The sequence below is a fragment of the Podarcis tiliguerta genome (assembly GCF_965153285.1).
Source record: "Podarcis tiliguerta genome assembly, chromosome: 8".
NCBI lineage: Eukaryota > Metazoa > Chordata > Lepidosauria > Squamata > Lacertidae > Podarcis > Podarcis tiliguerta.
This window is the reverse complement of record NC_139541.1, coordinates 8,906,426-8,926,538: the sequence shown is the minus strand read 5'-3', so window position 1 is coordinate 8,926,538 and position 20,113 is coordinate 8,906,426. Positions and strand designations below refer to the sequence as shown.

General features: G+C 53.4%; 1 protein-coding gene across 4 annotated transcripts in view; it reads right to left on the bottom strand.

Moving 5' to 3' along the window:
* Nucleotides 1-1,699: 1,699 nt before the first annotated feature.
* The window catches only part of ATP13A2 (ATPase cation transporting 13A2), a 43,828-nt gene continuing 25,414 nt past the window's right edge, over nucleotides 1,700-20,113 (bottom strand). For all 4 annotated transcript variants that reach the window (XM_083453761.1, XM_083453762.1, XM_083453763.1 and 1 more), the window contains exons 15-29: nucleotides 18,624-18,812; nucleotides 18,326-18,532; nucleotides 17,255-17,368; nucleotides 16,508-16,664; nucleotides 15,140-15,260; nucleotides 14,918-15,042; nucleotides 14,285-14,442; nucleotides 13,709-13,822; nucleotides 11,474-11,553; nucleotides 10,942-11,094; nucleotides 9,786-9,882; nucleotides 8,537-8,760; nucleotides 7,711-7,862; nucleotides 5,071-5,243; nucleotides 1,700-3,167 (exon numbers count right to left, since the gene is read on the bottom strand). In XM_083453761.1, coding sequence (XP_083309887.1) covers nucleotides 2,988-3,167; nucleotides 5,071-5,243; nucleotides 7,711-7,862; nucleotides 8,537-8,760; nucleotides 9,786-9,882; nucleotides 10,942-11,094; nucleotides 11,474-11,553; nucleotides 13,709-13,822; nucleotides 14,285-14,442; nucleotides 14,918-15,042; nucleotides 15,140-15,260; nucleotides 16,508-16,664; nucleotides 17,255-17,368; nucleotides 18,326-18,532; nucleotides 18,624-18,812 — 2,244 coding nt within the window. In that variant the 3' untranslated portion in view covers nucleotides 1,700-2,987. The remainder of the gene's footprint in view (nucleotides 3,168-5,070; nucleotides 5,244-7,710; nucleotides 7,863-8,536; nucleotides 8,761-9,785; nucleotides 9,883-10,941; nucleotides 11,095-11,473; nucleotides 11,554-13,708; nucleotides 13,823-14,284; nucleotides 14,443-14,917; nucleotides 15,043-15,139; nucleotides 15,261-16,507; nucleotides 16,665-17,254; nucleotides 17,369-18,325; nucleotides 18,533-18,623; nucleotides 18,813-20,113) is intronic.

The following is a 20,113-nucleotide window of genomic DNA, read 5'->3' as shown; positions in this document are numbered from 1 at the left end:
CACCTGGCCTGCCCTGCAGCCCCTAAGCTCCCTTGCTGCCCTCAGGGTGTGATGTAGGACTCTGTTTAGTCACGATTTTGTGCAGAAGGGGGAACGCAACGTCCCAGGGATGTCCAACAGGCCGATCGCGATCTACTGGTAGATCCCCGTGATTTTGGTAGACCGCAGTCAATCTCTGGGTCCCTTTCCTCTGTGTTGGTAAATCGGACTCCTATCCCACCCCCTCGTCCCACCCTCCATTGTTTGAACTTAGGAAGGGAAGACGGACCTCCCTCTGTGTGGCTGTTTTCATTCGTAGTGATGTTTTTGTGAATGACTTAACCCCAACTTCCCTTTCCTTCCTTCCCCCTCAAAAACGGAAGTCCCCTCCCCCCAAAAGCCTGTCCCTTAACCCCCCCCCAAAACAGGAATTTCCTCCCAAAGAAAGCTAAACAAATTTGAGCTGCTGAACCCCTAAAAAAATGGGGTCGATCACTGTCAGATTTTAATTCTGAAAGTAGATTGCAGTCTCTTGGGAGTTGGCCACCCCCGCAACATCTTGTCCTTTGCCTCTGGCGGCAAAATGGCTTGAGCCGCTCTTGCTTGTGGGGGCACGGGGTGGGGGGCTATCCTTGCCTCAGTTCACCGCTGCTCACCGTTCTGCCCGGACACTGAGGTCCAGCACCGAGGGCCTTCTAGCAGTTCCCTCGCTACGAGAAGCCAGGTTACAGAGAACCAGGCAGAGGGCCTTCTCGGTGGTGGCACCCGCCCTGTGGAACGCCCTCCCCACCAGATGTCAAAGAGAAAAATAACTACCAAACTTTTAGAAGACATCTGAAGGCAGCCCTGTTTTGGGATGCTTTTAATGTTTAATAGGTTATTGTATTTTAGTGTTCTGTTGGAAGCCACCCAGAGTGGCTGGGAAAACCCAGCCAGATGGGCGGAGTATAAATAATAAAAAAAATTCTTCTTCTTCTTCTTCTTCTTCTTCTTATTATTATTATTATTATTATTATTATTATTATTATTATACCCTTTCTGGTGCATGCCTGTCCTTGATTCGCAGCTGCCTGAGACGCCACCACAGAACCCGAGCCAAACCCCCAAACTCCCCCCCCCCCAGTGCCTCTGTCCCTCAGCCACTTCCACACAGCAAGCAATTCTGCCATGCACCCTTCTTTCCAGGGCTCCGTTTTGAATACCGTGCTGTTACAACTTCACCCTGCCACGACATCACCCCTTCCTCCTATCCTCTTGTTCCTTGGAGGAAGCGGAAATCATAAAACACTGGTTTTCAAAATGGGAGACCCTCCAGGAAGGCACAAGAGAGCCAGGATGAGAGCCCAAGGGCAGGTGGGTGTGGTGGCAGCTTCTAATCAACCTCCAGCTGCCGCCCCTCTCAGGTGCTTCGCTGAAGCAAACTGTTTCACCTTGCTTTGTACCAACCCCACGTGATTCCCAGGAAAGTAGAGACCCGGCTGAGCCCAACAGAGGAACTCTTGCCTTCCTCAATTCTTTGACTCTGGAGCTGGGTTTTCTTTTCGCAGTTTTATAGCCAAATTTAGCTTTCTTCCCCACTGCACCGCTGCTTTCAAGCATTGTGGGTGCAGCTGCATGTCTTATGTTTTTCCCAAGGGTGGCTCTAAGCTATTAGCTTCCCTCTGAAAGTCTGTGAACTAATCACAAAGCAGGATATGTATCTGTTAAAAGGAAGAACAGATTTGCCCAGAAAATATCATCTGTTTATTGTGAGACTCGTTCATAACCATACAGAACTGGGTTCTCTCACTCTCAGCACATCCATCCTTTCAAGTAACCTTTTTCATTTTTCTTGCGGAGTGGGTGATCTTGGGATAAGGATGGGGGAGATAGCCCTATTGCAAACCACACACATTAAACATACACACACACACACACAGCCCTGATGAGCTTTCTTATTTTGAGGCTGGTGCAGATTGCTACAATTTCCAGTAATTCTGGCATGGAGGAGGGACACATGGCAGTGTCCAAATCACAGGGGGCTCCATTCTGCTTGCAACTCTGTCCACAGGAAATACGGTCACTTGGGCAAGTATAGGTGGCACCATTGCTCTCTTTTCAACAGAGGAAATGGGACCAGCACATCTGGGCCAATCAAAGAGGGAAAGAGTTGCCTGATTCCTAACACCCCCCACCCACCCCACAGGAAGACGCTCCAGGGCACTAGTGGGGGTCTCAGTGCTTCAAGATGGACCAGTGGCATAGCGTTTGGTTTCTGGCACCCGGGGCGGTCTGTGTTTGTGCACCGGATGGGCAGGGGGCACATGCGTGCCAGGCGAAGGGGCGACCCAGCCGCTGCCGTGACCCCACCTCTACTGGGGCAAAGCAGAGCCACGCTGAGCTGTCTGCCCACCTGGCTGATGCAGGAGGGCTGGGCTGGCGTCACCTGCGTAGGGTTGCCTGGTTTGCGCCCCCACAAAAATTGTACCAGTCAAGGCCTCCTCTTTGGATTTCCTCCAGAGCTGCAAGGAACCTCAGCCGGAATCCAGTTGCCAACCAGGCTCAAAAACAAACCCTGGAATGGCTGGCAGGAAACACGTTGGTCCCCTCCGGGCAATGTGGCATAGCCTGCCCCCATCTCACGCCAGGAGATGGACCAAGCCAAATCTGGCCCGTCTGCAGGCTTTCAACTCGAGTGAGGTACAACTCTTCCCACTCCCAGACAGATCTCAGATTTTAGAGCTGACGGCTGGCATGAGCGGGGGGGGGGGGGGCTTCTCTTGCTACGGAGGGGCACCTGACCACCTCCTGCCTCCACCTTGGCAAGTGGGGCAGCAGGTAACACAAGGACTTTAAATGGAGGAGTGGTGTCGTTTCCGGGGTCTTTGGCCAAGCGGGCAGCAGCGGAATGAAGGACAGTGTAGCGACCAGTGGAAATAAATAAAATGGTCCCGTACCAAGGGAAGGCGCAGAAGAGGCGCCTCTGTCTTTCATGTCCACACAGGCATCATGTGTGTCTGCGCCCAGCGTCACCTCATGACGGGGGTGATTTGGGTGGCGGCAGCGGTGGCAAAGATGGGTTCGTGGAGCGGAGGCCACAAGGGGTGCTGCTGGCTCAGCTCCTTCTCCAGCCTTTTGAAGAGCTTCTTCGACGACTTTTTCCCACACAGGTTCCGGAGGCCGTTGAGAAGCCCGTAGTCCAGGCAGGTCTGGAGAGGGCGGAAGAGAGAGAGAGACCCTGAGAGGCTGGCTACCCTGCCATGCCCACTGCACCCAACAGCAGCTCCCACAACAGGCTTCTCTGGCCCCTCTCTGTGGCCTGCTCCCAACCTGACACATAGGGATAGACTGCCCCTTAACGTGCAGGTTCTACTCAAGGGTCATGGTTATTAGCTGCAGGTGGGCCCTTCCTCTCACACACCCACACACTCAGATTTGCCTAACCCTTTTTAGAAAGCCAACCTTCATCAGGAGCCGTCGCTTGTCATCTGAAGGACCAGGTGCGCAGCCTGGGAGTCATTCTGGACTCACAGCTGTCCATGGAGGCGCAGGTCAATTCTGTGTCCAGGGCAGCTGTTTACCAGCTCCATCTGGTACGTAGGCTGAGACCCTCCCTGCCCGCAGACTGTCTCACCAGAGTGGTGCATGCTCTGGTTATCTCCCGCTTGGACTTCTGCAATGTGCTCTACGTGGGGCTACCTTTGAAGGGGACCCGGAAACTACAACCAATCCAGAATGCGGCAGCTAGACTGGTGACTGGGAGCGGCTGCCGAGATCATAAAACTCTTAAAAGACCTACACTGGCACCCAGTACGTTTCTGAGCACAATTCAAAGTGTTGGTGCTGACCTTTAAAGCCCTAAATGGCCTCGGTCCAGTATACCTGAAGGAGCGTCTCCACCTCCATTGTTCTGCCCGGACACTGAGGTCCAGCTCTGAGGGCCTTCTGGCAGTTCCCTTGCTACGAGAAGTGAAGCTACAGGGAACCAGGCAGAGGACCTTCTCGGTAGTGGCGCCCGCCCTGTGGAATGCCCTCCCACCAGATGTCCAAGAGAAAAATAACTACCAAACTTTTAGAAGACATCTGAAGGCAGCCCTGTTTAGGTAAGCTTTTAATGTTTAATAGGTTATTGTATTTTAGTGTTTTGTTGGAAGCTGCCCAGAGTGGCTGGGGAAACCCAGCCAGATGGGCGGGGTATAAATAATAAATTGTTGTTGTTGTTGTTGTTGTTATCTGAGGCGCTTCTCTCCCATCCCAGAGAGGTACGGAGGGTGGCAGCAAGAGAACAGGCCTTTTCTGTGGTGGCTCCCTGACTGGAATTCTCTTCCCAGAAAGGCCCACCTGGCGCCATCAAAACACGTCTTCAGGTGCCAGGCAAAAACATTCCTCTTCACCCAGGCCTATGGCTATTAAATAATCTATGGCCTGTGAAAGTGTGCGGGAGAAGACAGTTATTATGGTGTTTATTTTACTATTAGGCTGTCTGTCATTATGGGGTTTTATTTATGTTTCTATCACTGAGGTTCTGTAATGTGTTTTTTAAACGTTAACCCTGATAAAGGGCAGAATATCAATTGAATAAATTAGCAACAGCAGCATCCTGTGGCCATTGCTTCCAGAAAGACTTGGCTCCTCTGACTTACTGTTCCCTGACTGCCAGCGGTTAAACTCACTCTGGCAGTTCCCTCACTGCAAGAAGCCAAGTTACAGGGAACCAGGCAGAGGGCCTTCTCGGTAGTGGCACCCATCCTGTGGAACGCCCTCCCATCAGAGGTCAAGGAAATAAACAACTATCTGACGTTTAGAAGACATCTGAAGGCAGCCCTGTTTAGGGAAGCTTTTAATGACTGATGTTCTAATGTATTTTTAATGTTTGTTTGAAGCCACTCAGAGTGGCTGGGGAAACCCAGCCAGATGGGCGGGGTATAAATAATAATTTGTAGTTGTTGTTGTTACTCAAGTGTTTAGGGAAGGGGAGCAGGAGGAGGAAAGGGAAGAGGAGCAAGCTCCCTTCTCCCTGTTCCTGCCCCCTCCATCCTTTTCTCAAACACAATGTCCCCGGCCTCCCTCTTGGCCATGACTTGTAACTCTCTCCCCCTGCCCACCCAATACCTCCAGCATGAAGGCCGTGAAGAAGTGGAGAGCAGCCATCCCCAGGAGAGCGAGCTTGAAGTTCAGGTCGTCGATGGCCTTCAGTTTCAAGAGGTATCTCATGAAGCCCAGCGGGTAAAGGGTTAACCAGATCATGAGGCCGAAAAGGATGATTAAGGCTATCAGGAACACCACTGCGGGGCGGAGGGGAACAAGGAGAAAGTATTGAAAAGCAAGGGAAAGGATGAGCACTTACAACATGCTGGGAGGCAGGCAGGCAGGCAGACATATACGCCGCAAGTCTAACTGGACGGCTCAGTTGGTAAGAGCGCGAGACTCTTACGTCTCAGGCTCAGGGTTCAAGTCCCATGTTGGGCAAAAGATTCCTGCATTGCAGAGGGTTGGACTAGATGTCTCTCGTGGTCCCTACCGACTACCATTCTATGATTCTTAAGGCAGAGCTTTCCAAACTGACCTGCTTTTCAGACATTTTGCAAGACAGTACAGTGGTGCCTCGCAAGACGAAATTAATTCGTTCTGCGAGTTTTTTCGTCTTGTGAATTTTTCGTCTTGCGAAGCACGGTTTCCCATAGGAATGCATTGCCGGTTTTAAGAAAAAGGCGCAAGACGTTTTCGTCTTGCGAAGCAAGCCCATAGGGAAATTCGTCTTGCGAAGCAACTCAGAAAACAAAAAAACTCTTTCGTCTTGCGAGGCATTCGTCTTGTGAGGTACCACTGTAATTCCCTTTTGCTAGCCAACTGGAGGTTAAGCTAACGCCTTCCCAACCCTGGGGAGCATTTGCGTGACACACCTACACACTAATGTGTCACGACGCACAGTTTCGAAAGCTTTGTTCTAAGGCTTACGACGAAAAAAGAGGCACTTTCAAGAGCATGGGCCCCTTGTGGGTCTCGCCCTTCCACAAGCCACAGACAGCCCATAGGTGTATTCCAGCCCCTCCAGCTCAGACTATCAGGGCCAAGAAGATGCCCCCGCTTCACCCATGGTCTCTGGCAAGGAAGGGGCTCGTGTTTGGTGCTCTCTTCTGCTTGGAATGGTTTTTACCTGTGTGTGGTTTTTTTAAAACTGCTTACTCTGGTTTTATAAAGGGTAAAGGGACCCCTGACCATTAGGTCCAGTCGTGGCCGACTCTGGGGTTGCGGCGCTCATGTCGCTTTATTGGCCGAGGGAGCCGGCGTACAGCTTCTGGCGTACAGCTTCCAGGTCATGTGGCCAGCATGACTAAGCCACTTCTGGCGAACCAGAGCAGCACACGGAAACATCGTTTACCTTCCCGCTGAAGCAGTACCTATTTATCTACTTGCACTTTGACGTGCTGTCAAACTGCTAGGTTGGCAGGAGCAGGGACTGAGCAACAGGAGTGCTTGGCAGGGGGTTGGACTCGATGACCCTTGTGGTCTCTTCCAACTCTATGATTCTATGATTCTAGGAGCTCACCCCGTTGCAGGGATTCAAACCGCCGACCTTCAGATCACTGTGCATATTACCTTGTTCTAACTTCGACCTTAGAGTGAAGGCTAGGTAACAGATTTTGTGAAGGAAGGCCTCTCCTCCTCCCAGAGGGGAGGGGTTGTGAGCGGGAGCAGCCTCCCGCTGGGGCAGGGAGGCTCCCTGCTCCTGATTGCTTCTGCCGCCGCGGCCAAGCCTCCCAGCCGACCAATAGGGCCAGCTGGTGGGCGGGGCTAGCTGCATTTAAACGGCCGCGGCAGCGCTCTGCTCCCAGTCTGTTCCTCTTTTCTTCGGATCTCCTGCCCTCCCTCCCTCTTAGGTCAGCTTCTTTTGCATATTGACCTTGCTATGGACTTCGGTTGGTTGCCTTAGTTGCCCAAGGGCCTGGTAGGACTTTTTTATCCATTTGGCAAATTGGCACCAGCCTCTTGGTTTTTCCGCCTACATCTTAGCAATTCGTCACAACTTTCTGATATTGGCATTTCGGCATTGGAATATGTGTGCTGTGTTGGAGGATTGGGTATGCGCCATCATCTACCCCTCCTCTTTTGGGTATTCCGTTAAAGGAATCCGGTGGTCGTGGATCCATCCTGTCCGATGCCCTGCTGGTGGCTAGGGCCATGGCACGACCCCCGGTGACGTCATGGGGGAGCTTCCAGTTGTATTTGCATCAACAAGCTCCTCCCATTCGTTGTTAACCCTAATATGACTCCTGGCTGTGCGGGGTGGAGTCTGGTATTGCTGTTTCATCCAATGCCTAAGCCAATACTACTCACATGTTGTAACCAATAAAAGTTGTGGCCGAATTTTGCCCATTAACCTAAAATAATGTGTCTTTGTGTCTTATTATACTCCTATGAGGGTGGCGGATCATAGAATCATAGAACCATAGAGTTGGAAGAGACCACAAGGGCCATCGAGTCCAGCCCCCTACAAAGCAGGAAACACCATCAGAGCACAAATAATAAAAATAAATAAAAGTACCAGCATCAGAATGGGCACGAGCTGGGCAGCCTCTGCAAATGGAAGCGCAGATCAGTGGGAGTCAATGGCTGCTTGGGGAAGAGGGAGAAGCCCAAACAGGAAGAGAAAGAGAGTGGGGGACGGACTGAGATTCACTTCTCCCTAAGGTTTGGCAGTGAAGATGGAGGACGGTGTCAAGGAAGCTCTTGGGGAGGGGCCAGACTTGCCGTTCGTGTAGAGGGGCTTGCGGAAGGGCTGCCCTTTGGACATGGCTACTGCCAGGATGAGGTACTGGAACCCGGAAATACAGAAGACGACGGTGTTTTCGTAATTCGGGAGGTTCTGAGGGGCTGCCACCGTACTGTTCAAGGGGATGTACCTGGGGCAGAGAGAATAATAATAATTTTTATTTATACCCCGCCCTCCCCAGCCAAGGCAGGGCTCAGGGCAGCTAACAAGCAATAATAAAAACAAGTTGAATGAATACAACTTAAAAAACAAGATTAAAATACAACAATTAAAATATTAAAATGCAGCCTCATCACAGGAGAAAGGAAAAAGGGGGGGGGAGAGGGGGAGGGAATCAAAGTGGCTCCAAGCCAAAGGCCAGGTGGAACAACTCTGTCTTACAGGCCCTGCGGAAAGAAATCAGATCCTGCAAGGCCCTGGTCTCATGAGGCAGAGTGTTCCACCAGGCCGGAGCCAGTGTTGAAAAGACCCTGGCTCCGGTTGAAGCTAATCTAACTTCCTTAGGGCCCGGGACCTCTAGGGTGTTGCTATTTATGGACCTTGAGGCTCTCCATGGAGCATACCGGGAGAGGCGGTCCCGTAGGTACGAGGTAGGAGGGGCAGAGGTTGGTGACACACAGAGACTCAACCACCCATTCCTGGGCCTTGATGGCCGGAGAAAAGGGGTCCTCTTTGACCAGCAGGTTGGAACTGGCAGGGCAGCCAAATCAAATTGGAAAATGCCAGCCTGAGAGCTTGCCACGGCCGACACCTCCTCCTCAACTTCCCATCATGCTGGTTTCACCCCCTGTGCCCATAGCTTACCACAGCTGAGAGACAGTGATGTAGTAGCTGGTGACCTGGATGGCGATGAAGAGGCTGGTCTGGAGGGCGAGGCTGCTCAGGACAATGATGTTGATGAGGGCTCCTTGCGGGCGCTTGGGGCCCATATCCTTCGCCGGCGCCGTCCTGCCCATCAGAGCAGCCACCGTGGTGGTGATGATCAGGTCAAAGAACAAAAACTGCAGATCGCTCAGATTGGTGTTGATCTGGGTTGGGGTAGAAAGACAATCCATGTGCCCACTTTCAAGAAACAGAGCCTCCACGGTTCAGGAGCAGTCTACCTTTAATTCTGCCACCTACACCCCCCTCCCATTTGAGATTACAGCGGCACAGTATGAGCCTCTCCTGGGACAGGAAAACGGGCTGGATGGGTCAGAGCTTTTGCGTTGCAATTGCTTTGCACATCCTAACCTGTGGGACTCATTGCCAAGGGATGCTGCAGTGGCCCAACGGCATGCACAGGTTTATGCAAAAGATTAGAAGCAGTTGGAGAGGAGGACGGGCCTCCCCACCACAAAAGGGAGAAGAGTTTAAAGAAATACAGTGGTGCCCCGCAAGACGAATGCCTCGCAAGACGGAAAACCCGCTAGACGAAAGGGTTTTCCGTTTTTCGATGCGCTTCGCAGGACGAATTTCCCTATGGGCTTGCTTCGCAAGACGAAAATGTCTTGCGAGTCTTGAGATCTTTTTTCGCTCCCCACCCCCTTTTTCTAAGCTGCTAAACCGCTAATAGCCTTTTAGCAGCTAATCCGCTAAGCCTTTAATAGCCTTTAATAGCCGCTAAACCGCTAATAGCGCTAATCCGCTAAGCCGCTAATAGGGTTGCTTCGCAAGATGAAAAAACCGCTAGACGAAGAGACTCGTGGAACGAATTAATTTCGTCTTGCGAGGCACCACTGTAATCAACTGTGATCATATATGCGAGTATTTAGTATTCCGAATCCAGAGGGATCTATCAAATATAGGATCCCATCCGTCTTGAAGTCCACCGTGCTGTTTTGGCATATGGGCCTATAACTGTGCAAACATCTCTCACTGGTGGCTGCAAAATACAACCAGAAAGTGCTCAGGAGCCCCATCAAACTTGCAATTGCACAATAGTGGAACTTCAATAGAACCACCAGCATCCATGTCTTGACCCTCAAGGTGCTGACAGCAGCAATGAGCATGGAAACACGAGAGCAGGAAGGAAACTCAAGGCAAAAGCGTTTCTTTTTCACGCAATCCTTACCGTGTAGAGCAGGAGCACAGAGACAAACTGCACGAGGCTGTAGAGTGCCATGTATTTGAAGACCGCAAAGGAGGTGACCAGAGAACATCTCCCTTCCCTAAAGGGCCAAGATTGCCAGGAAAAATTAACACCAGGGAACAGTGGCGTAGCGTGGGTTGTCAGCACCCGGGGCAAGGCAAGTAATTTGCACCCCCTAACCCGAGGCAAGGCAAGTAATTTGCGCCCCCCGCTGCACTGTCCCTCCCCCAGATAGTCCCTCGCTCTCTCTCCGCACCGCACCGCACGCCTGGCACCCTCCCCTCCACAGTGGGCGGCGACCCGGCGGCTCGGATCGGATTCGCACAGCCAGCACTGCAGTGAGAGAGAGTGAGTGAGCCAGGTAGGGGCAGAGAGCTGCGAGTGTGAGCGCGCCCCCCCAGATGTTGCGCCCGGTGCGGCCAGCCCCCCCTGCACCCCCCACGCTACGCCACTGCCAAGGAATGTGTCAGGGTGGGGAAGACCCAGTGAAACTTAAGAAACGTTCCTCATCCACAATCTACACTGGATCATTCCAAAGTAAGCACAACTAGGCATTGGAAACAGTTTGATGTCCCCCCCTCCCTAAAAGAAAAGAGCATTTTAACATGCCCTGTTGTGGCTTCAGCTTCTTCCCCTGCCTGCATTTCCTTAAAGGTAAAGGGACCCCTGACCATTAGGTCCAGTCGTGGCCGACTCTGGGGTTGCGGTGCTCATCTCGCTTTATTGGCTGTATTGGCGTACAGCTTCTGGGTCATGTGGCCAGCATGACTAAGCCGCTTCTGGCGAACCAGAGCAGAGCATGGAAACACCGTTTACCTTCCCGCTGGAGTGGTACCTATTTATCTACTTGCACTTTGACGTGCTTTCAAACTGCTAGGTTGGCAGGAGCTGGAACTTAGCAACGGGAGTTCACCCTGTCGTGGGGATTCGAACCGCTGATCTTCTGATCGGCAAGCCCTAGGCTCAGTGGTTTAGACCACAGCGCCACCCATGTTCCCTGCTCTTTTAGAGGAGCCCCCCAAAATATTTCTAATTCCAATTAAAGAGAAGGAGCTACATTTTTTGAGACGATGGTGGGAAAGAGGATCATCTACTGCAAGCTCAGCCTCCCAGAAAGGTCGATTTTCCCCAGACCTACCGGATGGCGATGGGGACACACTCAATGTTGGCTATCTTGGAAGTGAATGGCGACGCCACGGAGGCTTCCGCTTCGGAGAGTGAGATGCCCACATCGGCCGCCTTCAGAGCTCCACAGTCGTTGGCACCATCCCCACACATCCCCACGCAGTAGCTGTGAACCGACACATGGGAGAGGAGAGTTGGAGCCTCATTTCCCCACTTCCACCAGGGGCCAACACGCTGGAAGGCCCTGGTGTCAATTCTGCTCAACACCCCCTACCCCCCACCAAACCCACCACCTTCTCTCCAACTTTATCAAAGAGGAAAGCCATGGAGCAATGGCAGCCCCACAGCCACAATTCAAGGTTCTTTCCCCTGTCCGTAAGGATTTTCATTGCTCTCGCACACAGAAGTGAGAAAGCCATCTCTTCCTGTGGTTCTGGAACAAATCCCTCGCCCATCACACACCTTTGCAACTCCCCCCACAATATCCTGGCAGTGGGGTGGGGGTGGGCGGTGGAGCGCCCCCCCTAAAAACACCACAGACTTACTTCAGGTCTCGCAAGTTCTGGACCAGGAGTGTTTTCTGGTCGGGCGACATCCGGGCAAAAATGGTGGCCCGGACCAATATCTGCAGAAGGCAGAGAGAGAAGAAGAGGAGTTTGGATTTGGTATCCTGCTTTAAGGAAATCAGCCCTGAGTGCTCACTGGAAGGACAGATCCTGAAGCTGAGGCTCCAATCCTTTGGCCACCTCATGAGAAGAGAAGACTCCCTGGAAAAGACCCTCATGTTGGGAAAGATGGAGGGCACAAGGAGAAGGGGACGACAGAGGGCGAGATGGTTGGACAGTGTTCTCAAAGCTATGAACATGAGTTTGACCAAACTGCGGGAGGCAGTGGAAGACAGGGGTGCCTGGCGTGCTCTGGTCCATGGGGTCAGGAAGAGTCGGACACGACTAAACGACTTCCCGCTTTATCACTACCCGAAGGAGTCTCAAAGCGGCTAACATTTTCCTTTCCCTTTCCTCCCCCACAACAAACCCTCTGTGAGGTGAGTGGGGCTGAGAGACTTCAGAGAAGTGTGACTGGCCCAAGGTCACCCAGCAGCTGCAGGTGGAGGAGCAGGGAATCGAACCCAGTTCACCAGATTATGAGTCCATCACTCTTAACCACTACACCACACTGGCTCTCTAGAATCCGTTTCAGAGCTGCCACTGCCTCGAGAATCACAATACGTCCAAGGCAGCTCACAGAAGGAGGGGGATCACTTAGTGGGATGGCAGGGCCTCCTCCGAGGAACGGCAGCCACAGCCGAGGCCTGCGGCTCTTGGGCTTTGTGTGCAAAAGTTCCTTGGCAACACCTGCAGGTGAGGCTGGGAAATTCCCCTCCCTACTGGGGAGATGCTGAACCAGGGCTGGGGAACTTGAAACCCTCCACAAGATGCTGACTACAGTTTCCATCATCCTTGGCCACTGGATGGGCTGGCAGAGGCTGATGGGACCCAGAGGCTGGATAGACTTGGAATAAGGCACCTTCCTTGTTTCCTGGGCTAGGGGGCGCTTGAGGCGCAAAGCATTGGCCATCTTTAATTGACACAAGTGGATTTCTGGCCAATTTTGTTCAACACCCCTCTCCTCTTCCCCAGCCAGGGGAAAGTTCTGGGGCATCTGACTTTGGGGAGCAATGTTACTCCTTGCAGCAGCATTGCACTGGTGCAATGTAGCACCATTTAACATCCCTGCAAACATTCATCAGCTCTAAGAGGTGCACAAGAAGCCAATCAATCAATCACCTTACTGACGAATGATCACCAATAATAGCGAGCAATCGTGCCAGCTTTGAAGAGACGCCCCCATGAGGTGCAGAGCAGGGGCAGGGCTTTTGAACCGGCTCCCGTGGTCGTGGCTCTGGGTGGGTGCATTGGGGCAGAGGAGGGGTCTTCGCCTCCTCCTGCTACCAGACCCTTTTCCACTGGCAATTGTCCCTTGGGGCTTCTGCAGGGCAACCCCCTCCTCCCTCCCTCAAAAGACAGCATTGGGCTCTAGAAAAAAGCAAGCCAGCAGCTTCCATTCTGATGCCGTCAGTCAGATCTTTGAGGACTTACACAAGAACAAAGAAAGCTGCCTTATACCACATCAGACCACTGGGTCCATCTGGCTCAATACTGCCTACACTGACTGGTAGTGGCTCCCTCCAGGGTTTTAGGCAGGGGTCCCTCCCAGCCAGTGGTGTGTGGGCATTGGACTAGGGGGACTAAGCTAGCCCCCTTAATGTTCCCAATAAATGAGAGTATTAAAGCCTGGTGCCTCCTTCCCAAAGCCTGGGAAGCTTCAGCCCAGCTTAGGGAGGGAGCAGCAAGGCTTTGACAGGGTCCAGAAGCCCTCCTTCCACCTCCCCAAAGCCTGCCCAACTTTGGGAAGCTTCTGCCTGGCTTAGTGAGGGAGGCCTGATGCTAGCATGCAGGATATCACACACACACACACACCCCAGTTGCCCTCGCAAGCTGTTCCCCTACAAAAATTTCACTGCACCCCACTGCTCCCAGCCCTACATGCTAGTTGGAGATTGAATCTGAGACCTGAGCAGGTGCTCTAACCACTGAGATATGCAGTCTTTCCCCTACAGACTTGCATCTGTTCAGCGCATCTGGGGTCTGTGAGCAGAGAAAGCCCTTTGTCAGAGGATGGGGTGAGGTCTGGGGTGAGGTCTGGGGGGATGGACAGCTGGGCAGCAGCAGCAGGCATCTCTGCCTCTCATCCTGCTGAGCTCCTGCATCCAGCATTACCTTTGGCAGGAGGTCCGGAAAGTGATCACAAAGCACCGCGAAGGATTGCCCGTTGACGGCCAAGTGGTATGGGTGCTGCTGCTCCAGGAAGTAGCTCTCCCGTTGGTACGAACCCTGCAAAAGCCGAGCAGTTGATATTCAGGCCCCTTCCCAATGCCCCTACCTTCCCAAGCCTTGCCCCAGTGCCTGGGCTGGTCTCAAGGCCAGGCAGGAATGTGACGGAAAGGTTGCAGCTGGCACAGAGAGGGAGGAGGTGGGCACTGCAACCCCACTGACTGCAAGATGCACAGCAGGCCAGCAACCAGGAAGGGAGCAAAGTGGAGCGAGGTCTCTCTAAGGAAAACTGGCATCAGGTGCCCCATAGCTGGTCAAGCTCAGCTCTTTTCATGGACGGGCAGAGCTGGCCTGGGTGACCACATTGGGCAAGATGCCGCAGGAGCTTTTAAGGTGGCATTCCCCGCCTCTCCCCCTCCCAAATCCTAGAAGCAGCCTGGGCGTGCCACCTCCCTGGAAGCCACGAGGGCACTTGCTGTGCCAGGGTGCCCACATAGGAAGTTTGGGTAGGGAAGGACTTGCATCGGGCTGCTCCAGGTGATGCTCAGAAGGGACGAATCTGAGCGCGGCTGGCTCATCCCGGCCACGAGGAGGGGCAGCGTGGACGAAGAGAACCCGCTCCTTGGCATTCACCATCCGGCAGCTCCTGGCCACATTCACAGCAGTCAGCATGTTGTCTCCTGGTGGGGAGAAGAGGAGGGAGAGGAACAGAGGTGCTGGACTTCACCACACCTAAGGTAAAGGGAACCCTGACCATTAGGTCCAGTCATGACCAACTCTGGGGTTGTGGCGCTCATATTGCTTTATTGGCTGAGGGAGCTGGTATACAGCTTCTGGATCATGTGGCCAGCATGACTAAGCCGCTTCTGGCGAACCAGAGCAGCGCACGGAAACGCCGTTTACCTTCCCGCCAGAGTGGTACCTATTTATCTACTTGCACTTGATGTGCTTTCGAACTGCTAGGTTGGCAGGAGCAGGGACCGAGCAACGGGAGCTCACCCCATCGCGGGGATTCGAACCGCCGACCTTCTGATCGGCAAGTCCTAGGCTCTGTGGTTTAACCCACAGTGCCACCCGCGTCACCACACCTAGATGGCAACAAATGTGACACACAGAGAGAAACGGGCATCCCCCGCCCTCCTCCCCATCTGATACCTGTGACCATCACAGTTCGGATGTCTGCATTGTGCAATAAGTGGATCACTGGAGCAGTCTCGGGCTTAAGAACGTTCTTCATCACCAGGAACCCCAGGAAGACCATCCCGCTCTCCACATCGTCCCTGCCGGCCCAAGGAGAAACCCCCGTTATCAGTGGGCCTCTGGGCAGAGCAGGGGAGCCCAGGCCGGAGAGGAAGCCGCTGCCAGGTTCCCAGGCACCTTGTCATGTCCTGGGCCTCTTCGAATGTCCCAATGGCAGCGAGGGGCTTGAAAGCCAGCCCAAGGACCCGGAACCCGTCGCTGGTGAAATGGCGCAAAGTCTGGGTGAAATCCGCAGGGACTGCAATGCCAAGAGAGGGGGTTGGTTGGTTTAGGAAGAGAAGAGTTGGGATTTGATATCCCACTTTATCACTACCCGAAGGAGTCTCAAAGCGGCTAACATTCTCCTTTCCCTTCCTCCCCCACAACAAACACTCTGTGAGGTGAGTGGGGCTGAGAGACTTCAGAGAAGTGTGACTAGCCCAAGGTCACCACCCAGCAGCTGCATGTGGAGGAGCGGAGACGCGAACCCGGTTCACCAGATTACGAGTCCACCGCTCTTAACCACTACACCACGCTGGCTCTCGTGAAAGAATACAGAGGAAATACATTGCTGCAAAAGGAAGACCTCTCCCAACAGCCCCATATGCCAAAGATGGCTGCTGAGGGTTCCTTTCCCCACCCCTTGGAGGATCCCGCCTCCTTCTGCAGGACCCTAGGCAATTTCAGTGTAAATTAAACACTTTGTTGTTTTCAATTAACCATCTGGCTTCTAATTCAGATCAACTTGCACCAGCAGACAGGCACATCTGCCAATCCAAGGACTTTGACCTTAACAACCTATTTTGTCAACAGCTACCGGATCTGGAGTGACGTGGCTCTGTGGCCCTGATCGCCTGGGGGCAGGGCTAGGCTATTATTTTTTACCCCTACAGGTCCGTTGTGAGTTCCAGTTCTGTGTGTGCGGTCAGCAGTCCAATCCGCTGTCCAGCATGGCCTGGCATCAGGACCTGACCAATCCAACTCCAGACTTCCAACTAACCCTACAGGAGATGCCAGTAAAGCACCACCCGAGGGAGACATAGTGCCGCCAAGTACAGACCAGGAAAGAACCACGTCTAGTCACTTGGGGTGACACCAAAGCCCTTGTTGCTGCCAGACAACGTCAGCCCTCTCGAGCCTGAACAACCAGGGACATTAGACTCATTATTTGCTGCCACATCTTTGCCCAGCTTACTGCAAACTATACAATGTGTTTCCTCATTTTTTCAACCTCCTGTCAACCTCCTACACCTTCCTCCATCATCAAAGTGATGCTAAGCACCCCATCACTGCTCAGCTACTCAGGAGATGTTCCTGGGTGTTCCTGGGCCCAACACGCCCCTCCCTGGACCCCCAATGGCTCCAGCAAAAATAGAAGTGGCACGACACCCAGGAAGAAGAGAAACCAAGTACTGTATGCGGGTTAGTAGGGAGCAGATAGGTAGTTACACCTGGTGAGAGGGAAGAGCCAAGTTAGCCAATACCAGAAAGGACGTGTAGACTGACCCGATTCCTTATCACAGAGGCTGGCCACCATCTCTGGAGACCCCTTCATGTACGCCTGCGAAGGCCCCCCGCCGGTGGGCTTCACCAGAACACTCATTCGCTGCAGGGCTGAGGAAAACGGGAAGCGGCGGAGAATAGCCACAGGCGCCGGGTGTTCCTGAGTCAGACACAGAATACCAGAATGGTCTCTTGGCAAGGGGGAGGGTAGAGAAGCCAGAGTCGTCCACCCTGCAAGCTCACTTTTTAGCATTCCCATCCCAGCATGCATTGGGAAGGAAGGGCTGATGAGGGAAAGTGGCCCGGGTCCTGTTCTCCCATGGGACCAAACACCCTCTAGCACTGCAAGGGGGTGATGTGAGTTGCTCCACAACACTCTACAACTAAAAGGTAAAGGGACCCCTGACCATTAGGTCCAGTCGTGGCCGACTCTGGGGTTGCGGCACTCATCTCGTTTTATTGGCCGAGGGAGCCGGCGTACAGCTTCCGGGTCATGTGGCCAGCATGACTAAGCCGCTTCTGGCGAACCAGAGCAGCGCACGGAAATGCCGTTTACCTTCCCACTGGAGCGGTACCTATTTATCTACTTGCACTTTGACGTGCTTTCGAACTAAGCTGGCAGGATCAGGGACTGAACAATGGAAGCTCACCCCGTCGCGGGGATTTGAACCGCCGACCTTCTGATCGGCAAGTCCTAGGCTCTGTGGTTTAAACTACAACTACTTGCAGGCAAATGCCCCACAGCCTCACCTTGCCATGAAGCTGCTCTCCCACTGGTGGAGGCCTCATCACTGCCAGGGCTCTGGTCCCAAAAAGCTGGGTCGCTTGTGCCTCTGCTGCGTCCCCTTCAGTTTCCTCCTGGCTCTGGAAGGAAGGAAGGCATTAGAGGAAGCAGAGGCTCCTCCTCCGTTGCCCCCAGCCTGGGGTGCCCACCTTGCATTGTCAGACCACTAGGCACATCTAGACCCTTGTTATCACCACCGCCATTATAACCGGGCCGCTGCCCCCCAGGGAGATGACCCTCTAAATTTCAACGAAGGGAGGCAGCCACAAAGGAAAGCAGCCTAACAGGAGGCAGGAGGAGACTAAGAAGGTCCCAACTCCTGACATCAGCTCTGGTTCCCCAAGGTCTGAATGGACAGAGAGGTCTTCCTCCACCTCTACAATCCAGGTAAAGGTAAAGGGACCCCTGCCCATTAGGTTCAGTTGTGACCGACTCTGGGGTTGCGGCGCTCATCTCGCTTTACTGGCCAAGGAAGCCGGCGTACAGCTTCCGGGTCATGTGGCCAGCATGACTAAGCCGCTTCTGGCGAACCTGAGCAATGCACAGAAACGCCGTTTACCTTCCCACCAGAGTGGTACCTATTTATCTACTTGCACTTTGACGTGCTTTCGAAGTGCTATGTGGGCAGGAGCTGGGACCGAGCAACGGGAGCTCACCCCATCGCGGGGATTCGAACCGCCAGCCTTCTGATCGGCAAGCCCTAGGCTCTGTGGTTTAACACAGAGCGTCACCCGCGTCCCTTCTACAATCCCAGTTTCCTTTAAAACAGCAACCATGAAAGACGCCAGACTGGAAACGGGCCTAGAATCATCATCATTCGCCACAATGGCTGCATATCCCAGTGTTGGGGCTGGCGTCCCTTCTGTCTCCTCCAGCTGAGCTGTGGCCTCCCGTTCCTCAGCTGGGGTGACAAGATCCAGCCCCTCCTTTTGCTCTTGCAAACATGGCTCGGTGTAGCCAGAAACTCAGTGCCGTTTTCTCAGCAGAGCAGAGCTCGGATCGGTTCCCCTTCCCGCCTCTGCCTCTCTCTCTCTCACCCATCCAGTGGATTCTAGCAGCTTGAGGTCCACAGGGTCTCCAATGAGCTGCTCCCCAAGCCAAGAGAGGGTGTGGCAAGTGGCCAAGCAGCAGAGCAGCGGGCCAGTGTCCAAGCAGCGCAGCTCATGGATGAGGGGCAAGAAAGAGCCGTTCTCCAGGGGAACCACGCCCCAAATGTCCAGGCCGTCCTCCGTGAGGGTCCCTGTCTAGGGGAGACACAGGCTAAGTCAGAGCATGGGCAAGGCAACAGGCAGGTGAGCTTAGCAGCCCACTCACACCCTGCCCTAGGACCCTCACCTTATCAAAGCAGACCAGGCGCACCTTCCCACAGAGGTTGATCCGTGGGGGGCTGATGCAGAAGATCCCTTGCTGCTTCAGCCTGTTCTGGGCATAAATGGTGCCCACCGTCATCGCAGCCGGCAAGGCCGGGGGCACAATCACCGTCACGACATCCAGGGCACGCAAAATGATCTGCCGGAGTGTTTCCTGTTGGGGCGAAGGATGCAGGGAGTCACGGGGGAGCTGGGTCAGCCCCTTGGCCACCTAGCTCAGTACTTCCTACACTGGCTGGCAGCAGTGGCCCTCCAGGCAGAGGAAGCCCTACTTGGAGATGCTGCTGGGAATTGAACCGGCGACCTTCTGCAGGCAACGCCTTCTGCAGCCGCAGCCTATCCTCAAGAAGCCCCCATGGTTCACCAGCAGCCAAGTTCTCCACACCTGAAGGGTTCCCTGCAATATCCGAAATGCTACGTCAGCTCCATGGACATGGCCTGACCCCGCTCCACAAAAGGGTCTACCTGGTTCTGAGACATCCAAGGAGACTATTCTCCTCTTCCTGAAGTGTGTGTGTGTGTGTGTGTGTGTGTGTGTGTGTGTGTTTTTGGCCAGACAAGATAGAAGGACTCCTGGGAACACCTTTGCAGGGACCATCCCATGCCCAAGCATTCTTCCCATGGGGAGTCTCATTCTCAACCACCAACAATTAACACTCTAGGAATGGGATTCTTCTCATTTGAGCCCTCCCAGGGTCTCCCCTTGTCATTGGAGAGCCTTTGTGACCCCCCGCCCCGTGAGGTCACTTCCTCTTGCTAGGAGAGCTCTCCCTGGTGTGCCGTTTCTTCATTACCTTCCTGGTTCTCTCCCCAGGTTTGCAAAGTTTCATTACGCTAGGCTACTTGCCCTGGAATTTTTAAATTCCACTGCCTTGCTGCTGGCCTCAGTCCAGTATATCTGAAGGAGCGTCCCCACCCCCATCATTCTACCCGGACACTGAGGTCCAGCGCCGAGGGCCTTCTGGCAGTTCCCTCACTGCAAGAAGTGACGTTACAGAGAACCAGGCAGAGGGCCTTCTCGGTAGTGGCACCCGCCCTGTGGAATACCCTCCCACCAGATGTCAAATAGAACAACAACTACCAGACTTTTAAAAGACATCTGAAGGCAGCCCTGTTTAGGGAAGCTTTTAATGTTTTATGTATTGCGGTATTTTAATATTTTATTGGAAGCCACCCAGAGTGGCTGGGGAGGCCAAGCCAGATGGGCGGGGTATAAATAATAAATTATTATTATTATTATTATTATTATTAGAGTCAAAATAAGCCAATAACTTGCTTGTTTGTGCTCGGCTGGTATTCCCCGTGGCTCCTCCTCCCCATGTTTGGGGAGGTTTTCCTGAGTTCCTGGGAGCTGCCTTAAACCCCTCGTTGGGCTAAGGTGCACAGCAAAAGCGCAGCTAAAACAAGCAAAGCAAAACACCCAAAGGGTGCCTTTCCTGGCAGGCCGTCCGGAAA